Source organism: Seriola lalandi, unplaced genomic scaffold (genome assembly GCF_002814215.2).
Source record: "Seriola lalandi dorsalis isolate HSWRI2012SDOR001 ecotype SW California unplaced genomic scaffold, Sedor1 jcf7180002054560, whole genome shotgun sequence".
Lineage (NCBI taxonomy): Eukaryota > Metazoa > Chordata > Actinopteri > Carangiformes > Carangidae > Seriola > Seriola lalandi.
In genome coordinates, this window is record NW_019525113.1 from 705,347 (window position 1) to 729,346 (window position 24,000).

General features: G+C 40.2%; 1 protein-coding gene across 2 annotated transcripts in view; it reads right to left on the bottom strand.

Annotated features, from left to right (window-relative positions):
• The window catches only part of caln1 (calneuron 1), a 61,761-nt gene that overhangs the window by 9,331 nt on the left and 28,430 nt on the right, over positions 1–24,000 (bottom strand). For both annotated transcript variants that reach the window (XM_023416017.2, XM_023416016.2), the window contains exon 4: positions 23,495–23,607. In XM_023416017.2, coding sequence (XP_023271785.1) covers positions 23,495–23,607 — 113 coding nt within the window. The remainder of the gene's footprint in view (positions 1–23,494; positions 23,608–24,000) is intronic.

Below are 24,000 nucleotides of genomic sequence, written 5' to 3' on the forward strand. Positions count from 1 at the left end.
CACCGTGACCTTGTTTTTTCAGGGCTGGACTGGACAATAGGATACAGTCTCTTCCAAATTCTGAACAGATTCAGTGAATCTAATCTGTGACATCAAGTCAAATCTTTCTATGCTGCCTCAGAGAGAATGATGAAAAATGACAGGCCAAGGTGACTGGAGCTGCAGTGGACAGACTGACAGCACGCGAGTGGATCCAACAGCAGATATGGACTCATTTTATGGTTAGTGTAACTTTTGAAATACGTTTTTTCAGGGGTGTAAAAGTTCTGACAAAGCAGCTTCAGGCTGCGTCAACATACACTGAAACAGATTTTCTGGCTTTGAGAGATAAGTTGGTGATTGTATTGATGGAAGCAGCGCATCGACATTTTAACATGTCCTCAAAGACAGGGAGAGTAGATGTGACTTTATTCCATCAATCCCTCTGTAAAATATTTAAACACATTCTGATCTGATCTCAATTCCAAAATCCCAGAAAGGTAGATAATTACGTAAATCACATTTATCTTCAATAGCAGTTGTTATCTCTCCACCTCAGAGTGAGCTAATGAACACTCGCAGCAATCACACCTCAGATGTTAATCAGGCTCCGTGAAGATTAATTATTGAAGCTCGTTAAAAGCTTGGGTTTAATGAAGTATCTTTTGTTTTCTGGGTCATTAATCACAGGAGAAATTAAATGTAAATGTTTCCAAAACAAAGGTAAAATAAAACTTAAATAATAAGGGCAGAGCAGAATAAATGTTTATTCCATCTGTAAACATTAGATCGGGTGGTGAAAATCGCACCAGACAGGACTGAGAGTTTAGTTTTAGCCTGAAATAAAAATGCTTATTGGTTTTCTTTGCAGAATAAAACATTCAAACAACATATGAAACAGTTTGAAATAATGCAGTCACCTCTACTACAGGTATTAGTGCTAAAACTGCTACATTACTACTACAAAACTACTATCAATCTACTAGCACTGCTTCTGTTACTGTAGTATTGCTACTTTTATTGGATTCATCGCACTTTTGTATGTACTCTTTCATCTATTTACTGTCATTTAAAGGTCCCATATTGTGTAAAATGACATTTCCATGTGTTGTTTGGTTATAAAGCAGGTCTAGGTTTTATATTAATACTGTGAAAGTATCAAAGCCTCAGTCCACAGAGAAATGCACACAGCCTGTATTCAGAACCTGATCCTTAAAACCAGCCGTCAGGACTTCTGCAACTTTGTTATATTGTGAGCCTTCTGATTGGCTGACAGACCTGTTGCAACTAGAGCTCCAGAGAGAAGCCTGAGAGAGGAGATGTGAAACTACACTGAGATGGTTTTTGGTTCTTAAAACCACAAATATATCTTCTTAAGGATCAACACTTCAAATAAAACACACGGAAAGTATAAAATACGGGACCTCTTTAAATGATCTAATTGTATTAATAATTTCTCTGTAATGCTACAACTGATAGAAAAACTACAACTATGAAATATATTGATGAGAAAAAAACATGCAGTACTGTATCAAGGCTGAGGTTAACAACAGCTGAACTATAAATTAATGGGCTGTATTATTGAGAAGACTCGCATTACTGACTCCACTACCGCTCACAGGTCCTAAAAACACGCTTCATTAAATTCTTCAACTACAGTATGATGGAATCTGATTGGTAGTCGACCACTGTAACTCCAGAGACCTTCCTGTCTTTGTTCATCGTCAAACGCTGATGAAAGCATCACAAACTTATGTCACAAGATGTCTTACACCCACAGACTCAGTATTCAAGGGGAAGGTGTTCTGATGCTAATGAGCTGCTGCGCAAACTCTAGCACAAGGTCTTTGTGTGTCTAATTCCTGTCACCTCTCATGTGCAACAACTTAAAACAGATGTTCTGTTTATTGTTTCTGAAACAGACGTCAGGTCCTCCAGGCAGCAGAGCTCTGTTCATTCCTCCTCTACGTCTCCGTCCGGGGAACAGAGAAGGAATGAAACAATAACCTGTCCTAAGCAGTCGGATCCACCTGGAGCGATCCTGCAGCATCTGCCACTTAAAGTTACAGCCGGCTCCTCTGTCACATCTCCCCACGGGAGACAGGTCGGTGGCCGAACTGTATTTACCTGACCTTGGTCCAACCTTGCTGCCTCCTAATGACGCCATCGCTGGGAGACATCAACAGACTACCGGAGCATCATTTGCCAGGGAAAAGAGGAGCGAGCCGGGGGATAGATTCATTCACTGAGCACTCCAGCGGCAGATAAGAAAAAGCCATTTTATTTCCTATTTCCACATCCCACTGACTTGCTAAGACAATGTTCACATTCAAGCATGGAGTGACCTTTATGAGAGGATTGGAAATAGAAAAATGACGCCCCTGCACCTAAAGTGACTCCTACAGAAAAGATCTTCAGTGGGACACCCAGCGTTGGGTGAGTTACTGTTTTACACTGAACCTCGTGCACAGAAAGGAAACCAGTGTGAAGTGCACTAACATACCTCAAGCACAGAGTCGACTGGAAAAGTTAGAAATGTCACATGCTGTTAAGACCTGATGGTTGAAGCCCTGACAGAGTGATGCAGGTGATGATGGAGATTTGCACAGTCACTAAAATCTCTACTCACTGTTCTAATGTAAAAGCAGTTTCCATAACAACAAGATACAGAACACTCCAACTCTAATATATGATGTCTGAGATGCCAGTGGTCTGATTGCCATGAAACTGTCCAGTGTTTACTAGAACTGAATTCTAGACAACATTATGGGCGAGGGATAAATTTTGCATCAGTATCATCAGGTTTTTTAACAACACAGGATCACTGTGATCGTAATAAGTCATTTTAATATTTTATTTCTCTTAATTAACAGGGAAAATACTTCATCAGAGTGAAAACAGATGGACCTGGGTGACATGACATCACAGAGCGTGCATCCATATTTTAAGATAACATCACTGATGAGGAGGCTGCATATTAACGGTTTAAAATAACAACATTTTATGTTTTACAGCTGTAATACTACCAGTTTATGTTTGGTAACAGTTGGTGGAAACGATGACTGGCCCCCTGTGTTACTGATGGCTTTTTAATGACAAAAGTCAGGCCAGTTTTGGTTACCTTTGTTAAACCTTACATCTTGTTACCATGGCGCATCATGACTGACATGTCACCATGGCACTGAGGATACAAATGCTCATTGGCACACAGGCTGTTTTCTGTCTTTTTACATCCGTATTTTGTGTTGCTGTGTGTCTGGGGATTGTGGATGCCTGTGATGCAAGACACATTTCCATGAGAGCAGATTATAGAAGAAGTATTATTGAAAAAACATATTATCATCTATAACAATTTCTTCACTGGGGCATCATCACAATTCAATAAAGCAATGATTACGATAAGCATTTAAGGTGCATAATGGAGCTCAAGCTACGGAGAGGCGCTGGGGTTGATTTTCCCGCCCTGGCTGGAACACTGTCCTTGGATTAAACCATGAACCTTTTCGATTTTGCTCGACTGAGTGCTTGCCTGTTCTTCACACTGCCAAGTGCATTTAGGGTCGAAGATGAGGGAGGGGAGAGACTCTGAAGAGAAAGCTCTGTTCTTCTCTACACTCCTAAATGAGGCGTATTCAGCTGCTAACACTCAGAGGCGGCGAGAAGGTGCCAAGAGCCAGCATCAATCCATCTGCTGAGTTCAGCCCTTTGCAGTACAGCCAAATTATGCAGTCACAGATAATGCTCTGCACACACTGTAGAATCCAGTTACATGCGTTTGCTAAGCTACGTTTTAAGGTGATCGATGGGCAAGACATTTGTTTTTAATGGCAGAAATATTATTGCATCTGTAGCTGGAGACAGGCTCATCTTGAAGCATTACTGGACTGAAATGCAGAACAATGTGGTGAAGCCACAGACACACAGATACAGACGTTTACGACCTCTGCTCCTAGAACTCTCTGATAAATATACAGTCTCTTTAAATCTGTCAGTTCATGTCTGGAAACATGTGAAGTGCTGTTTGGCAGGGATCTGACTCCTGACAGTAACACAAACTACTATTACCACTACTACTAATAATAATAATAATAATAATAATAGTAATAATGTTATATAACCTGTGGATTTTGGTGCCATGCTTTGCTTGAAAGGAAAGAAATCACAACACTAAAGTAGTGGAGAAGATTTTATATGAGCTTGATAAGGGAAATATTATATCATTTAAAGGTCCCATATAGTCTAAAGATGTCCAAGTGTTGTTTCATTATAAAGCAGGTCTAGGTTCTTTATTAATACTGTGAAAATATCAAAGATCCACAGAGAAATGCACACAGCCTGTATTCAGACAGTGAGCCTTAAAACCAGCCATCAGGACTTCTGTAACTTTGTGATGTCACAACAAAGCTACTCAGCCATGCACCAAGCCCCGCCCACCTAGACACACCATCCAACCTTGCAGGATTTGGTTTCACTGGGTGTTCACCTGAAATCTGTTATATTTTTATTCATTCACTCAGAAAGACCTGAAAGACCTGTTGTTACCTGAGAGATGAGATGTAAAACTACATTGAGATGGTATTAAAACCACAAATATATCTTCGTATGGATATCAACACCGGAAAAGTGTAAAATATTGTGTGCAAAACCTTTAATATTCTAATATTTTCATGAGGTTAAATTAATAACACAAATATACAAAGTTATAATGAACAAAGACTCCTGGAAGAACCTCTAAAGCTGTAAGAAAAGTGTCAAATCCTGTGAGGTCAGTTGGGCACTAAAATGAACTAGTGCAAGCCTCAAGACACAGTGTTGACAAGAAGTCACACTGACAACATTGAGATTGAGGCCGATACGTGAACAATACCTGCACAGCCCATATAGTTGTGTCTTTATGATTGCTCCACAATATCAGAACATGAAAAAAAAAATGCTGTGTTAGGAAAAAATAAAGTTGAAGAAGAGAAAATCTTATCCAAGCAACTGGATTTGACATCCAGGAGACAATGACAGTTCTCTTCCCCCAAACAAAACTGCATCCTCTTGCACTTTGGGAAGTTGCAGCCGTCAGTTCAACAATTTCAACATCTCCTTTAGACTCTGTGCAGACCTGACTTGCATCGTCATCCAGTCAGGAGTCATACACTCAGCTGATGAATATTTGTACATGAACTTAAAGGACAGGTTCGACCCATCAGCACTGACAGTGCAATGAAAGTTAACAGGTTGAGACATTGACAGCCCAGCCATTAAGCACTGACCCCATTAGCTGCCATATGTGAGAGAAGTGGTAAAGTAATGACTCGTCACTGCTCGATTCCATCGAACAATCTCTGAGCAATAACTTCTCAGGACATCCCTCCTGCAAACCTCTCCACTTCTCACGGCTGGTAAAAATTTATTGCCAGGACATTTATTATTTACAGAGCAGTTTATATACACTCTTACATTATTCACATCACAGTATCTGAATCTGCTGTTTTCCCATAATGCCAGTTCTCTCTCTCATGAATTCTCACGTTCTCCAACTCGTACGTTCTTATCTTAGATTTTTGTTTGTTTTCTAGTTCTTACATTTAAAACTTCTTTCCATATAATGACACTAGTGCAATTTGTAGCCTTAATGTATTCCACACAGCTCCAGGCAAAGTCTTTTGTCTACACAGTGTACAAATTTGTTCCTGTTCATCTGTCCTGTTGCTTTTATGTTATCACATTGAAGCTTATTAGATTGTTCATATTTATCCGCATCACTGTCACCAAAACTAATTCCAACACATTTATTGTTAATCAAGCTGATAAGATTAGTGAGTTATTAGTTGATGGATAGAAAATGATCTCCAACTGCAGCTATTTAGATAACTGACTCATCTTTTAGGGGATGTTTGAGCAAAAATGCCACAAGTTCCACTTTCTTAAATGTCAATATTTGCTGGTTTTCTCATGAATAAACAAAATGATTTTAGGTTTGGACTTTTGTTCAAACAAAAAGCAACATAAAGGCATTACTCTATGCTTTGTGTTATCGACCAAATGATCAATTAATTAATCCAGAAAATAAACAGCAGATAAAACAATAATGAAATCAATAGTTGCAGCCATAAATGTTCTTAAATTATGGAATCATTATTTTGATTCTGACCATTTATAACATCTGTATTGACCTAAATACTCTATGTATCTAATCTGCAAATTAACTTGGTATATTAACAAAATATCAATTACTCCTATTGCTATTAATTACTGCACACTGTAACTGTAGGATGTAACTGTATTTCATTTCACAGGACATATCACAGTTATAAGCTCAGTATATTCATTATGGCCTCCTCTCCGTGCTTAACGCCCAGGCCCAACACACACACGTTGGTTTCCTTGTTAAAATGAATACTCAGCATCTTTATCGATCTCTACTTTTAAACAGTGCTTCCACCCGGCCCCTCCCTTAAAAGGCCCCCAGCCTTCAGGAGAAATTTATGTCTCCATTACCACTGCGTCATCCAGCCATCAAAGGGCAGAAGATTCATTAAAGGAAAAAAAAAAAAAGAAAACATAATGTGTGCCATGAGAGTCACAACAGGCGGGAAAGTAAATAGGAGCTCGTATCTCAAAGTGGTCACTGACTGAACTGTTGGAGGTGACAGAAACATTGGCCACACGGTGCGTTGATGAAAATGACTCACTTCCATTGTGACGGACTGAACTTTTACACGTTAAGGCCCCGAGGAAAACGAGCCAAACCGCTCTGCTGAGGTCTGTAACCTCTCCGCTCCAATAAAAACTTCAGTGTGGTCAAAGCCCTGCGATCTACAAATGTGTTTTTGTGGCTTCTTCAGACACAAGCAGACAACAGAAAACTCTGATCAAAGAGGGAAAGACAAATGTCACATCAGGTGTTTAACCGTGTGTGAATCCCTCAGGGAAATCTGTTTGAACCTCGGGACAGAGCGCGATACTCTCTCTTCACGAGGTTCACTCACTTTGCATTCACTCTTCATTTGCTGCGAACACAGTGACGTGATGCCTTTGCCAGCAGCAAATCAAAAGGACAGCAGTCTTTAGATGGCTTAACTTTGACAGAAATCTGAGAAGAAGGTGAGGAAAGAAGGGGATCTGCCTAAAGCCACTGAGCGAGCTATCAATAGCCAATTACTGTTAGTATGATTAATCAAGGAGAAATTACTCTCATTAACCCCTGGAGTGGAGCAGCCCAGAGGAGCAGCCTGAGGGTCACAGCCCTCATTAGTGGCATTCAGAGGATCTATATGTCCTGCCTCGTGTAATTCATTGCCTTCGCTGAGGAAGAACGAGGAACAGAAGAGACAGAAGGCAAGAGGGATGGTGAAAAGAGGAATGAGTCGGGGACAGCAGGAGACACAGGGGGATGAAGAGGTAGAGGGAAAAAGTGGGAGAGCAAATTCATTCTAAGCACAATTTCACTTGGAGGTTTAACATTTGATTGCAGCTTCAACGCAAACCTGAAAATATTCAGCACAAGCTTTAATTAAGCCCCAAAGGGCAGAAGCAGCTTCTGTCAACAGGAACCAATGATCAACCATATTCCTCATCTCCAAACTTTTTTTGTTCTCACTTTGACCAAAACCTAATTAAAGCCCAGTCCAACGCAAGAGCAGCAGATCCAGTTAGCGTGAAAGTGAGATTATTTCACCTCAGACACACACTGAACACTGGAGCGAACAGATGTGCAGTGAAGACCTCGGACTTTGACTCTTTTGCCCTTTTTTTCCCCGTTTCTCTCTGAGCAAAGTCATAAAAAAACAACATCCAATGTCAAAAGCAGGGAGATGCATCGACCCACCTGCTGACTCTCAATTCTGAAATTAAAATCATCTCCACAGAAATGTCACATTAGGCGCTCTGTTTTATTATGTGGATAACTGCAAAAACCCAGGACTCAGAGCCCACGCTTAAAAGCCAGGGGAAAATGTCAATTTGTGCAGTATTATGAGTTCAGCTCAAAACAGGTTTAAAAAAAAACAAAAAAAACCTGAACTCCAACCATGTGAGGAAATGCTAACAAACCTAAAACGTTAAATGATAAATGAGGCACATTGGGCCTAAATCTTTTGAAGGTATGCATTCATCCATTCACTATTCATCCCCTCACGAGACTTTGAAGTGCAGCTTAGAAAAACCAAAAAGCAGGTTAAACTGCATCTCAGCCGATGTCAGCGTGTTGATCTACGCTGTGAAATGATGAACACTGAGAAGCCGAGCCTATGTCTTTTCGATTGCATTTAGCTGACAAATTATTTTCTCCACACATCTAAAAAGGATTCTGCATTGTGATTACTTAGAAGATAAAAATGAAGAAGCCCCCCCCGAGGAAATCCAGCGTGTCAGTCTAATGCAGTCAGAGGCATTTATTTTGATTGACAGATACATCATTAAAATTCTGGGCACTCAGGAGCACAAATGATCCTCCAGTGTGTGTGTGTGTGTGTGTGAGTGTGTGTGTGTGTGTGTGTGTGTGTGTGTGTGTGTGTGTGTGCAGCTATGTGTGTTTTAAGTTAAGCGACTGTGCAGTAATGTGTTGCTGACACTTATCAGAGCTGCGGTCTGCATGAGAAAGAGCTGTGATGAAGTGAATCACTGAGGTAGCCAAGCTGACTCACATGTAATTAAAGCTCCACGGAACATAAGGGGTGGGGGGTGGGATTGATGAGGAAGATGGAACAAAAATTGTCACATGTGGACAAAAAAAAAAAAAAGGCTCTTTTAAAACATGCGGAGAGGCTTTGTATGATACAGAGAGCAGGCAAAAGGAGGAGACAAAGTCAGATGAGCTTTCACTTCTCAGGGGGCCCGAGGGTGTGTGTGTGTGTGTGTGTGTGTGTGTGTGTGTGTGTGTGTGTGTGTGTGCTGCTGCTGCTCCAGCTCTACAAGCAGCAGAACTTCAAACAACACTGTCCATGTTTTCTCAGCACTGGGAGACGGAGAGTTATCAGCCTGACTCACCGCACACAGACCGATTGGCACAGTAACGCTGTGCTGCCGAGCACTCTCACCACATTTACATCAGTATTCTGGATTATAGCTCAAATGGTTAAGGTTGGATGAGGTTAAGCCTCTTACTGTATTCTGTATATATTCTGCTTTATTTGTGTCCATTAACTTACAATTACAAAGGTTATTTTGCACCCAAAGGTGAAACCTGTCAGTTTTCAATCAACAAAAATCACCATGTCATGACGAGTCCAGAATAGGTGCTATTATCAAAACACTGCATACATTGGCATAATACAGACAAGTGACGAAGGAAAGGAAACTAGAATTACTGCCTTGTGGTTGTGTGCCTCTGCCAACAAACCAGCCAAGATGCAGGAAATATGTTCACAATCTCCCTTTTCTGGGCTACAGCAATGAATAATGGCCAGAGCTGTTTTTGCAGAACATTATGATGTCACAGTGAAGTTTACCTTTGACCCCTCAGATACAAAATGTCAGCACTTCATATTAATCTTATAGACATTTGAGTTAAATTGTGTCATAGTTAGAGTATGAATTTGTGGGTTAAGATTAATTTGTGTGTAAGTTAATGTTTTGTGAGGTCACAGTGACATTTGACCTCTCACCACCAAATTCTAATCAGTTCATCCTTGAATTCAAGTGAATGTTTCTGCCAGACTTCCCTCAAGGCGTTACTGAGATATCGTGTTCATAAGAATACAACGGATAGACAGACAACCCGAAAACACAATGCCTCCGGCTCTGGCTTTTACTGGCACGGAGGCTTAAAAACCAACATAAAGTGTGTCAGTAAGATGTTGGGTCACCACGTGCAGCCAGAACAGCTTCAATGCTCCTTGGAACTGATTCTATCATGTCCCTGGACTCCACTGGAGGGATGGACACCATTATTCTGGTGAATGTGAGGACCACAGCATATGATTCACAACCATTCAGTGATGCCTCGTGCCCCTGTCCTGTCTCTCCACTCATTTTTCAGGTCTTTCTTTTAATTTGTCCCCTGTCTGTATAGTATATATACAGTAGTATCTCACTATGTTAACAGAAGCTACAGTGGTGTATGATGGTGTACCTACAGTATGTGTGCTGCATTAGTCAAGTATAAACGCTGCAAGACTCATCTGGGTCATGGTTATCCAAGAAGAGTTGAATCAAAGGCCACTGTACATGGTTGTAGATACTTTACACTTGACTTGACACTTATTTCATCTCTCACCCTCTTGGATGAGATATGTCTTCAAGTGTGTACAAGCAAGTCCAGTTTCCCTTCATTCAAGTCTTCCTGGAAAGGCTACAATGTGTGTTCTGCACAGTCTGTCCATGTGTGTTGTTATTGTTAATGAAAATGAGCATGTACTTTAGATTCAGCAGCAAAGAAAAACTACATTTAAACTATCATTTAACTATATGTACAAAACACAGTATAAGACTTTGTGACAGGTGTGGAAAAAATCTAACTGTAGGAAATTCATTCCAATGATGTACCATTGATTTCTACCTAAAAACTTTACCTGAATTCTCATTATTCAGTAATTGCAAATGTTTTGAAAACTGGCACTGCTCAGCAAACCTGTTGCCAGAAATGATTATGATGCAAATAAAAATGAAGCTAAACCTGGAGTGAAATTTAAAAAGGAGCAGATAAAAGTATCTCAAAAACTAGAGTTTAAATCTTCTATCCAAAACTAAATTGAAAATAGCAATGAAAACATTTAAACCATTGTTTTGAATGGTTGTATAAAGCTCAACTGGAGGTCATCATGAAAACACTGCTCTGTCCCACAGTGAGGGTGAAGACTGTGGCCGGGGATCAAAGCGATGCTCCTTTCTGGCATTATAGCACTGTAAGGTTTGGCGTGATTGAGACAAATGGAGTCATTTTCTCTTTGATAATCCTCCATAAGTCACCTCCCAACCTCTGAGCTAAACTCTGAGGATGAGAGGGACATTAGAGGGACGGCACTCAAAGTAGACCAGACTGTTTGAGGGAGGCTGATTAGCTATATGGAGGAGAAAGGAGGAGGACGTGTGCATGTGTGTGCGTGTGTGCGTGGGCGTTGATTAGCGGTCTGTCACGTCACGTCGCTGTGCCACCTTCATTGCTATTCAAGGCCATGCCTGGCAAAGGGAATATGATTTTTCTTCCTTCTCTGCCTTCCCAGCAGGCATGTGAACACCCTTACAGTGTTTATATCCTGCATGGTGGCCTTGAATCCATCAGACAGCAGCGGCTCGTCAGAGAAGTAACTGGCTCTCCTCACATCACCTGCCTGGAGCTGAACTACTAACAGTCAGCAGTTCTTCAGGGGACATCTTCATTTGAATTTCAGCAATTTAGCATGGCAGTTTGGGAAACCTGGCATTACGCCTACATTGGTGTGACAAGTGAGGGTGAAAAAAGATCATAATTGTGGACATTTAATGTGTCATTGGGTATCAAACAGGCATATCCAAATGCTGTCACACCTTTTACTTGGTCTGAGAAAGAAAAGTTCTTCAGTGTAACCTGGCTTGATACTAAGAGATGAAAATTATGTTTGAAGGGTATGAATAAAACCACAAGAGATCTTAAAATAGAGCTATCTTTAAAAGCTTTCAGCTTTCTAAAACAGATCCTAAATTTGGAATAGCTATTCCTTGTACATATGGAATCCTGAAGTGTAAAGGTCCCATACAGTATAAAGTAGATTTCCATGTCTTCTTTGATTATAGATCAGGTCTAGGTTCTATATTAATACTGTGAGGTATCAAAGCCTCAGTCCACAGAGAAATGCACACAGCCTGTATTCAGAAACTGAGCCTTAAAACCAGCCGTCAGGACTGCTGTAACTTTGTGATGTCACAACAAAGCAGTCACCGCTCTCAGCCATGCCCCAAGTCCCACCCAGCTGGACCCACCATCCAACCTTGCAGGATTTGGTTTTTCTGAGTGTTTTCCTAAAATCTGCTATATTTTTATTCGGTCACTCAGAAAACAGCCAGTCAATCAGAATAAAGGCTCAGAGCCTCCTTTCTTCTGATTGGCTCACTGACTTGTTGTTGCTAGAGCTCCAGAAAGAAGCCTGAGAAAGAGAGATGTATTAATACACTGAGATTGTTCTTGGTTCTTAAAACCACAAATACTCTTTCTTATGGATCAACACAGGAAAAGTGTAAAATATGGACCTTTAAAGATATTAACCGCAAACAATGAGGTTTGTCCGTGTTAGTGAGTATATGTGCGCAGCACTGGCCTGAGGCTGCTTTTTCCATTATAACATTGGCATAATTTTCATATTATTATATTAACAATATTGTGACGTGTTGGGATATTTTATATCATGACTATGTACAGCAGCATAAGGCATGCCTGAAAGCAACAATTACTTTACTGCCAGCTCCATTGTGCTCCAAAAAAGGGGTGTTTCAGTGATTTGATCAATGACCATAGTAATATGTAAGATGTGTAAGAAGAGGGTAGTGGCAAAAGTGGGCAACACTATAAACTTTTAATGTGAAGCAGATTCACCCAGATGAGGAGAAGCAGAGCCAAGATGAGAAGTGAGCAGCAGCGTACGTGAGGTCTAAACAGCCACGAAGACAAACTACTGACTCAAGCTTTCCTAAAGCATTGGCAGTTTTATTTAAAATAAACATGGCAATAAATGATGATCTGTTTTTTACATGTTGATAATGTCATGAATGTTCCTATATCAAAACAAAGCAATTTTACCCTAGATGGTTGAATGCGTCACAAAAATCCATAAACTATCTGCTTTAAAAGGCCACTTTTGTCTGGACCGAGGTTTAATTATCAGCTGTTGGTTGTGACCCTTTTGCCCCTTTATCTTAGAGAGAGTCTAATAGAACATTATTGACCAGGTGGAAAATTGTCTTGCTCACCGTGAACAGAATTCATCATATATTTAACATATTAGGAGTAAATGTGTTACATAATAAGAATTTGATATCCTTTATAAATGACTTCCCGTTTCCTAGACATAATAATTTATTTCTGGGAATGAGGGCATTAAATTATATTGCATATATTTGATATGTATGCCATATAGACAGCCATAGCACAGAAACAATTACAGAGCACATAACTTGTTCTCATTTTCCACAGAGTATCAGGCTAACTCTGCAGGGGCCACATAAATATTAGCCTGCTCTCACCTCTCTCCAGAAAAATCATTGTGGCCCATGTATAATTCATCATAGATGAGTTGTTTCAAAGTCATTACGAATCTAAAATTGTGCCCTGACACAAAGGACAGAAAAAAAAAGATTAATGGATCTGATTTAGGATGAAAGTTCGCATTTATAAAGCTTGAAGGAGGCAGAGGCTCCATATTAAAACAGCCATGTGTCTGAATGTTGAGAGCTGGGATCAAAAAGACCTAAGTGTACAAGTCTTAAAGGTCCCAGTGAGATTTCCATGTCTTTTTTGATTATAGATCAGGTCTAGGTTCTATATCAATACTGTTACAGCATCAAAGCGCTCAGTCAACAGAGAAATGCACACAGCCTGCATTCAGAAACTGAGCCTTAAAACGAGCCGTCAGGACTTCTAGTAACTTTGTGATGTCACAAACAAAGCAGTCACCGCTCTCAGACATGCACAAAGCATGGCTGAAGGCCCACCTGGACCAAATATCCAACCTTGCAAGAATTGGTTTCTCTGAGTGTTTACCTGACATCTGCTATATTTTTATTGGATCACTCAGAAAAAAGCCAATCAGAAGAGAGGCACAGAGCCTTCTCTCTTTTGATTGGCTCACCCACCTGTTGTTACTAGAGCTCCAGAGCGAAGTCTGAGAGAGGAGATGTAAAACTACATTGAGATGGTTTTTGGTTCTTAAAACCACAAATATATATCTTCTAATGGATCAACACTTCAAATAAAACACAGGAAAATTGTAAAATATGGGAACTTTCAACCAGATCCTGTCACACAACATCATAATACATTACACAACATACTAACTGCTTACCAGCAGTGGCATTTTATGCTTATTTTATGATGCAAAACTCTTTGTTCACATGCCCCAGATTGATGCTAAAAGCAGCTACTTTTCCACTTGGACAGTCAGATTGTTCAGTACATCACATTTAGAAAATCAGTCCCCAAAAAGAATGAAAACCTGCTGTTGTTGTAAGGTCAAAAAACAGCTTTATGAACAACTGAACTACAGGAAGTTTCAAAAATGGGATCTCACTGTCTGAGCAGCTCACAATGATGGTTTTGAGACTTTAGATTGAAAAAATGTCTCAACTCACAACGAATATGTCACCATTCAACTTATATATTAAAGTCACCAGAAATTCGAGTTTTAACCCAACAGTGACAAAAAATAATGAGATTTTACCCTCCTAGCTTATTTACTCTTTATGAAATGGAATATACTTACTCAAACATGCTGTCTAAAACCAACAAAGCAATATCACTGGTTCTGTTTAGCTGGAGGAGTCACTGTGAGTGGAGAGAAGTGAATATCTGCTCATTAGACTCAGGGGCTCTCACATGTCCTGACGTGTGCTCTCTGAAACACACTCAACCTCAAACCAATTCCAAACTCTCTGCCCCCTGTTTTCTAATCACTATTTTTGGCGGAACATTCACTGACATCGATGCAGTAGGAATTATCTTAATTACACTTGATTAACTTGTGACAACCAAGACCAAGCTGGTCTTCAGGATCTTTACAGTTTAAGACAGTATAACTACTGAAACTAGGCTACACATTGGTTTACTGTATATTCAGTGAAAAAAGGAAAAAGCACACAAATAAAAAATAGAAAATGGCCAATTTATAACTTATGTTTGTCTAAAAGAAACATAATAGGACTATGAACTATGTAAGGTAAAGTACTGACTGACCAGCTCTTTTTTCCTATAAGGTTTTCATGTAAATCTTATATTATACATGGAAGATACACTTTGCATTAACAGAAAATCCATGTGTTTTGTTTGTGCTCTGCTTTGTTATAGATTTGAAAATATTGATAAACACTTGTCTACTACACTATCAATAGCCTAATTTAGCCAGATGTCAGTGTTCTTTTATCATTTTAGTAGGCATGCATTTTAGAAGATCATACTGTACTCTCTGAAACATGGAAATACAATAGCATTAAGAAAACAATGAGTAAAAAAAAAGTGTAAATGTAGTGAAGATATTTCTCTTTCACTACTGAAATACAAAGTGTTGAAAGTTAAATTTCTAAGCAGAAGTGCAAACTAGAATGGCACTGACCTTGCGCAAGGCCAAACCTTTCTTTCCACCAGATCCAAATTATTATCTGGATCTGCACCAAATTGTACAAAGTCATAGATCTCAAAACCATTAATATGTCTGATTCTTTACATTAAGATCCAAACATTATTTCCTGAGAAATTCTACAAAATGTCTGCTCCTTTAACTGCATCTGCATCAAAATGTAATGGGTTCTTCCCTGGCACACGCCCCATCCCTCCACCAGGTTCAGTGCAAATTGTTTCAGGACTTTTTGCGTAATCCTGCTTACAAACAAACAGACAGACATGGATGAAAACTAAGTGGCTGAAAAATGAAGCCAATACTGAAGAGCCAAAAACTGCAGTTCCTCAAATGGCCACTTGAGGCTAACTCCAAAAGCGAGTCAATCCCCATAGACTCTCATGTTAAAATGTCCAACTTTACAGCAGAAATAAACATGTTTACAGCCTGGTACAGAAAACTGTTTTCTACAGCTAATTTCCTCCATGACAACTATACTGGGGGAGAATTTATACATAACTCACCCTCATTTTTAAAGTTTAAAGTTATGCATATTTAAGGGCATGTTGCTTTGAGTGACAGGTGGGTGAGCGTATGCTTACCACAAACCGGATGCACCATAGTCTTTGTTCCACACGTCCATGCCAGCTTTTGGATTAGCCAGGAGTTAAGTGGAGTCAGGCTCTGCCAAGATGGTGACAGTGGAGCAGGTCACTCTGAGCTTCAAAACCTTCTTTATAAACCTATGGCTGATGTCACAGAGGCAATGGTGATCATAACCCCCTTTAGCAGAGGTAATGATCAAATGAGTAATCAGAGCACTACTATTATGTACGGATGTTAATCTTTGTGTGGTGTGCCAAAAGGTTACAGAGAAACAGACCGACTGATTCACCAGAAAGTTAGACATTAACAATCCAATTTTGTTGTTGCAGGAATAAATTAATTTCCATAAATATTCTTCCTCAGGGCTGCAATAACACCTCTTATTCAAAGTGGGCGTAGAGTAAAAAAGCACAAGATGATTATAGTGCAAACAGCTCTAAAATAATCTCACTCATGCTGTTTGTCAAAGAAGTGTAAGACCCCTCATCAGTCATTTTTGCTGGCTGTCAGTTTACCTGTGGGAAACATGACTGTAGACAATCTCACCAACAGGCACACCAGTGTTTGCTCAGTTTGCCTTGCTGTACTAAGTTTATCCAAGCAGAGCAACCTGTAAAGCAGATCAGAAATCAAGGTCGGACATGTTTATCCCCTTCAGATCCACTGGACCAACTTATAAGGCCAGATCAGCGATTAGTCTCAATGAAAACACTCCCAGTCTCCACCCTTTTAGTGTTGTCCCTCCTCTGGCTGAAAGGAGTACTGACCTTAGTTATGGTTTTCATGCATTTATTGTTCTTTAGGAGAACATTAGCTAGTGAAAGTGTGAGGAAAACACAAGCTGAACAGCTGCGCCTGAGAGACTCTGAACCTGAGACAGAGGCGATAGATCATCGTTTTTATTTACGATATATAAATATATAATATAAAAACGCGGAATTGCTGCTGCTGAAATGCTGGACTGTGCTCGACTGAAGCATCTTTCCAGTCCCTCTTCTGTGATGGATTCCTCCCAGTGTGAAATGATGGTTTTAGAAAAACACCCTTTGCTTCTCATGGACTGACACCAAACTATAATGTTTGTTGTTATCGTTTTACAGATACCTGAAGACACTCCGCTCCCTGTAGATGAAATATCTTGACAGTGTCGTATCAGCTACATTCATTTTTGGAAAACAACCACAAGCCTTTCACACTCATCTTCTGCATCTGTAAATCCCTCGAGTGCTACGCCTCCCTCATTAGCGCAGACATAAACTGATCATTTATAATGATAATTTAAAATAAAATAATTTTACAAACCATCATACCAGTGCAAACAAGACCTGGAGCGCTCAAACACACATAAAAAAGTGTACATCCATCTGATGTCAAAACTCAGAGCCTATCACAAACACTGCACATGCTTGAGCTGGTAAGAATTTGACATCATCACCGTCAACAGTGTTTAATACTTTAGGATCTGTCCACATTTGATAAACTTGAAATTTCATGTTTAAGTTATGAGAATCCATTTGCATTTCGTGCTTATTGAGGAGGAAAATATGAGTCTGTATTCAGAGATTATTCTTTAAACTGCTGAGAGCGAAGACTAATACTGAATAGGTTCAGGTGGTGTTAATTCACTACAGAAAGTTCACTGAGGTTTTCCTTCAACAGACTCTTGTAGTTTCGATATCACGGAGTAATTAGCATGAATAACTGAACAACTGAACACAGCACGAGCTGAGTCAGGCAAAAGGATGAAGGTGGTCATGAATTACACAGCAGCAGAAAAAACAGGTTTCAATTCATTTCAGTCACAGAATTTAAACAGAGGCATAAGATTACACACTCAGGTTTTATATAATTATATAATTATGTATAATCATTAGGCCAGAACTGAGCCCAACACGAGTCTGACGCAGTTAGTGCAAGCTGAAGTAGTGAGTTTGTGTCACCCTGTAACACAGTTGTTGTTACCATAGTAACAGCTGGATTGTTTACCCTGATTACATGTCTGGGCACCTTGTAAATAACTGTCAAAAGGCATAGTTTTATATAGGCTGCAGGTAGATATAAAAGAATATTTCCTCACATTTCCTTCGTCCTCAAAACCCTCTTGCAGCTACAATTTGCAAGAGACACTTTATGATTTTCTTCATAGATTTTCACGTTTTACATAATGCAGACTTCTCAGTTTGTTTGCCTCTGGAGGTTCTGCTGCTGCTTCATGACGATTCTTTTGTTTAATGCAGGTTCAATGGTGTGATTGCTCCAAAGGTATCATCAAATATCTATATATTAATATAAAAATCTGATATAATCTAATCTAGTATTATGCGTCACACTCCACACATGTTGAAATGTAGCTTGTTTCGCTATTTTTAGATCGTTACCACTAGTCGAGCAAAACTGCAAAGTTCTGGCCTGAAGGTGGCATCAGAGGAAGGCAGTATTCTCAAGTAGTATTCTTTTAGGGTTAACCTCAACCCCAACATTTACATGTTAAACTATGCTAATATTCTGTGTTATACCATGTGTTAACATAACAACAGCTCTCCATGTTAACAGGTGCTGGAGGCTGTATTCACCAATACTGTACTGTTGCCATGCTAAAGACTGAAGGAATTCATTCACTTGTTTTTAAGATGCCTTTAAGGACTAAAATCTTAGACAAGCTGAATTTGAATTTTTTGATGCCATCAGGTCTGGGGACCATGAAGATCAGTAGCAGCTCTCATAATGATATTCCTCACCAAGAACTGTCTGCACGGCTTATAATAGATTCAGGAAAATTACCACCAGGTTCTCTGGCTTGATTTGGAACAGTGTTTTCTGGACAACGTCCTCGAAATATTTTTGTTCTGGACACAATCCCCAAACAAATTATGCTCAACAAGAAAAGCTAAAAAGAGAAAACAATATAATAACGAAAGAGAGAGAACGGTGAGCCCAAATGTTTGGCTCGGTGAATCCTGAAAAATAACACAAGTGCCAACATCACCATCAGCTGACTGCAGCTCACTGTGTACTCCACAAGTGAAATCATGTTATAAATCTCAAGCAGACAGAGATGGAACACGCTGTGTTTGACAAGTCATGACTTATGACTTTGGACACGTAATGGCTTACGAGTTTTCACAACTTATGAATTATGGCAGCACCTTACACGGTCTGCATTTCCTCCGCTCACATTCGGAGCTGCTGTGTACCTCACTGTACTCGGGTCAGTGGCATAAATCATCATCTCAATGATGAGACACAGTCCGGCTCAGGGATTAATTAGTACAACGTGAGGGACATTGACCTGTAATTAAAAGCACAGAGGAGCCTTGATCTTCTTAAATATGTATTCCACACTCTGTCAGTAATTATCACAGGAATGAGTCTTTCATGTGTCATGTGGAAAACATTTTTAAGGTCAATCTATCCTGGAAATTTAAAAAAAAGAACAAAATGACAGATGTTATCTAATGTAATTCATAATGTGAATTTAAGAGATTAAAAAAAGTTGTATACACGTCTTTATCAGAGTTCAATAGTGTGTTTATGATTCATGAAGCCCTCTTTTAGCTCTAACTGTCCTGAAGATGATTAGCAAAACAGAGGAAAATAAAATGTTTGCACTTCTTCAATTACAAGCTCATAATTATCCAGACGGGATAATTAGATACATTAACGCACTGTTCAAAAGCAGATACGAGTGAGTAGGAAGGTGAGTGTGTGACAGCGGGTGAATCATTATCCCATCACTCCAGCTGGTGAGGATGTGACACTTCGCCTGACATTAGTGGAATGAGAAACTCTCTCTCAGCTACGACAGGAACCGAGCTGCTCTCTCGCGGTTAAAGAAGACCGAACCAGGGGGGTCACGCGAGTTAGCCGGGGTCTGCCGGTGTCGCGCTCCTGCAGAGTGAATCCTGCTCCGCTCTGACGGAGACAAACTCTGACAAGCTCGGCTGCGGAAAAAATAAATACTTCATTGTAAAATCCTGCAAAATGCCAGATGGAGGAAATTTTCATCTGTCAAATGCAATTATAGCTGTGGATTTTAATGAGGGCGACACGAAACCCCCTCCAGCTAAATGCTTTCAGCGCTGCACCGCCATGATTCATGTTTATAGAAACAGTCGGGTATTCAAAACTGACTCAGACTTTGCTGTAAAGAGGCTTGATCAGTCATAAAGCTACAGAGATTTGCGGTTTTATACGACACCTTCTAGCAATTTGTTCTAACTCCTCAGTCTCTACTTGGCTTTCTTTGATGAACATAAAGGTTACTACAGCTCTGAAACTCATGAAAAATAACATTTACTGTCTCACTGTTTCATATTCTAATAACGCTACAATGCACTGTGGCCAATGGAGTCAATCAAGATGAGTTTAATGGTTTTTCTTTCTTCAAAGGCAGATCATTAAAATGAGATGTGTTGAATGAATGTACTTCTAGTAAAAACTGAAAGAAGATTTAAAGAGGAAGTTAAGCGGATATTGACTCTTCCTTTACAGAAAGTTCTGCAGACCATTTCAGCATCATTCCAGTTCTGGTTAAAAAAAACTGCTCTACTTAAAGAGTGCTATTTATTTTCCTGTCAGGTGGAGAATATATACTTCTGCACTGAAAGCCTACTGATGCCAAGAGGCAGAAAAATACTTAAAGATCTTAAAAGTTGCTTGAAAGAATTTAATGCTCATCAAGTGAAACTTAGCAGAAGTTCAGTCAGGAAGACGTGTGTGCGTTCTAAGTCGCAAGCACGATTCCTGTTATCTCGAAACTCCACCAGCTCATTCTCGTCTTCATCCAATCACACCCTGACACAGTGGCCTTTAGCCAATCACTCCTAAGCTGTCAAACTTTAAAAGTGTCTCTCCCCCTGCTGTCATTCAACTGTCATTTCAGAACCGCACCAAAGAATTTCAGACCCACCTTCCACCGCTTCACCACCTTCACCAACCTGCCTGACCATTTCTGGTCAAACTATCCCATCAGAAGTTTCCCTCTCATAAAGACGTTCCCATCCTCGAGCTCCATCCCTCATCATCACTACCAGTGTAGTGTAGTAGTGTTTCCTCTCAGTAATCACAATATCACAATAAATATCATTTAATGTAAAATGTATCATATTCTTTTGTTCCCCTTATAAGTCTCTCCTGATTGAAATGAAAATACAAATATTTTACTTGATGATGACGACGACGACATCTAAACAGATCCGGGTTTATTTCTGAAATCAGTGACCACAAACTAAAATTTTATTCTCTTTCCAAAGCATGAATCATTTTTCAGCCACTAGCGAGCAGAAAAAAAGGATCCAACAGGCAGATCCTTCATGGCCCAACCTATCCCAAGATTCATTACGGGCCGATAATGAAAATAATATGGCGGCAAACAACGCCGACAGAGAGCCAGAGGATTCCACTTTTACATGTAAGTATTGGGTTTCAGCTCAGGTAAGCAGCTAACGGTACAACAAACCAAGGGCCTTAGGTTGTTAGACGACGGGAGCCACGCTTTGCAACGCAACGGTAAAGGCGGGAACAGGTGGCGTCGTGAGGCAAGTCTTCCACAGGCGAGGCCGTCTCATTTCAGTTGGGCCACACCTTCGTAGACCGCATCCTCCGAAAGATGCTGCCACTGAATTTAGTCAGCTTTAGTCATTATTATATTTTGTGTTAATATAACACTGAATAAACACAAAGGAAAAGCCATTTTATAAGCATGTGATTGACAATCCAGTGCAGTGTCTGAATTCTGATGAGTGGGACGTAGTGAGCCAGCAGCGTGAGTCGTCCCAGTTGATGGTTTATTCAGTGTTAGCTGAACTGTTGGGTGGGCTTTTGAGCAGATGGTGCTATTCTTCTTCACGTACTTGCATCGCTGAGATCATTTCCATTCTTCTACTGCTGGCAAAAGTTAAAACGCACGTTTTTCCTCTGAGCAGATGTAATGTTTTTATTGTTTTATGGTTGACGGTTGAGCTGGTTTCAGGACGAGGACACGAGAGCTGTATAGTGCCCACCTACCAGGATGTAAAGCCATAATGCTGTACCAACTCCACCACACACTTAAAAACACTTTCACTTCACAACAAATATCAAATCCGGATGACTGAGCACAAAATGAATACGTAGAAAGAGTGTGAGTCATACACCACAGTCCATTAACAAACCAAACTAAGCACAAAACCGTAATACCTCAAGCAAGTAATTGTCTGTCGGGCGTGTGGAGAAATAATCATGATAAATCAAGGTTGGCAGTACATTTTTTTCCCCCCTGAATATGCTCCACACATCAGATGAGGTGTTTGCTGCCAATTCATGCTTTTAGGCATTAATTCATCAGAGAAGAAAAGTGGGCAACCCACAACACATCAGCCTCTTACTTGGAGGGGTAAAAAAAAAAAACATGTTGTACATCTGCACAAGCCAAGGTCACTGCAGCAGTCAAATGTGGTCGGCAGCACATTTTCCCAGCCTGCACTCATACATCGTACCTCCAGTGGTGTTCCCGTGGTGTAAACCACAAGCCCCCCACCCCCCACCCCCCCGGGTAAAAAAGCCAGGTCAAGCCAATGATTCGATCAAGTGGATGTGGGCTTGCCAAGTGTTACTATCGGTGCCAGGCGTTCAGTTCTTTCCCTCACACCTGCTCGATTCGTCATCATTCCCATCATGCTCGCTCACTCTTTCTATTGTCCGCACATTCATCACTCTCTGTCAGAGTCGGTCTATTTCACCCTCGCACACTGACACTTTTTCTCTTCGTTATTTCTTATGCCACTGAGTGCTCTCTCACTCCGAGTCTCCTCAGATTCTCAAAGCCCATATGGCTGTCCAACAACACATCTGTCAGGGTCATGTATCACCATCATCAGTCACAATATCACCCAGAGGACATCAGCCGCTGTATATTAAGCATTTGTTTTACTCTGCCCTTCAAAAGGGGCACAGAAACAGCGCGAGTATGGAAACTGAGTTAAATAAAGTAGACAGTATTTGCTATAAGGTGATTTATAGATTGCATTAGCACAGAGAAGTAGAGAAGACTCTCTGGGCTTGTCACACACTGACTGAACACTTGAATCAAAACCCAAGATAATTTCTACTTCTGAGCACAAATATTCTTTTCCAGCAACATAAAATCCTCTAATCGCTGATTTGATTGCACGAGACCATCGCTCATCAATGACACAAGCAGCTTTATACAGGAAGTGGAGAAAATGAAGTGGGCTACATCCTTCTTAAAATGCAGTTAATCAGTTCTTTTTTCTTTTCGATTGTAGTTTTTAAGTTGCCATCATAGTTTTTGCCATATATCACCATGTACTACTTCATATGAATATCTAAATGACATTTAACCAATCACATATTCATTTTTCAGATTTCACATCTGGTGAAGGAAACAGAGGAACACCTGGAAGTGAACCTGGCCACAGTATTTACGTACAGCAAGACCAAGGACTGCTTCTTTGAACCGCCGCCAAATATAACAAGACAGAAATTTTGGAGCATGGTTTCCCAGAAAAAAATAAAAACTGAAGGCTGAGGAATGAAAATAATTATCATGACTCTTTTTTCCTGCTCTACTTTGCAGTAATTACCTTTCAACTGAGACGTACTTTATATCCAGTTCAATTCATGACTCATGATTGGGCAAAGTGAACAAAGCAGATGTGTTGAAGAGAGTAAAGTTTTACCTGCCAGAAGATGGTATCTATTGTGCTGCCCAGGAAACCTTCTCTCGTTTCAGACGACAGGAGTTTGGGTCCGAGGATCGTCATGAACTCATCGAAGTCCACCTGTCCGTCACCTGACACGAGAAAGCACAGATTACTGAGAGCTGATGACGGACTGATACGCTGATGTGCATTGTTTACAACTTCTGTCAAATCGGCTGCTGGTTGCAAATGACGTTTTTAACCGTTGAGACAAAACTACGGTGGCCCTGAGAGCTCAACGCACTGCAACTTAAGAACATGCAAATGGACAAAACACAAAACAAACTCAAAAAACATCTTCATCAATCTGACAACTCTTGCGCTGCAAATACTGACAACACAAGCGAAATACGGAAACGTGCTGCAAGTAGAACAGAAGACAACAGAAATGTTTTTCAGGCGACACAGAAAAGTGATGAACCCCAATGGAACACACCTGCACACTTGTTGTTCAATGCTTTTAACTTCCAACGTCACAAAACAAC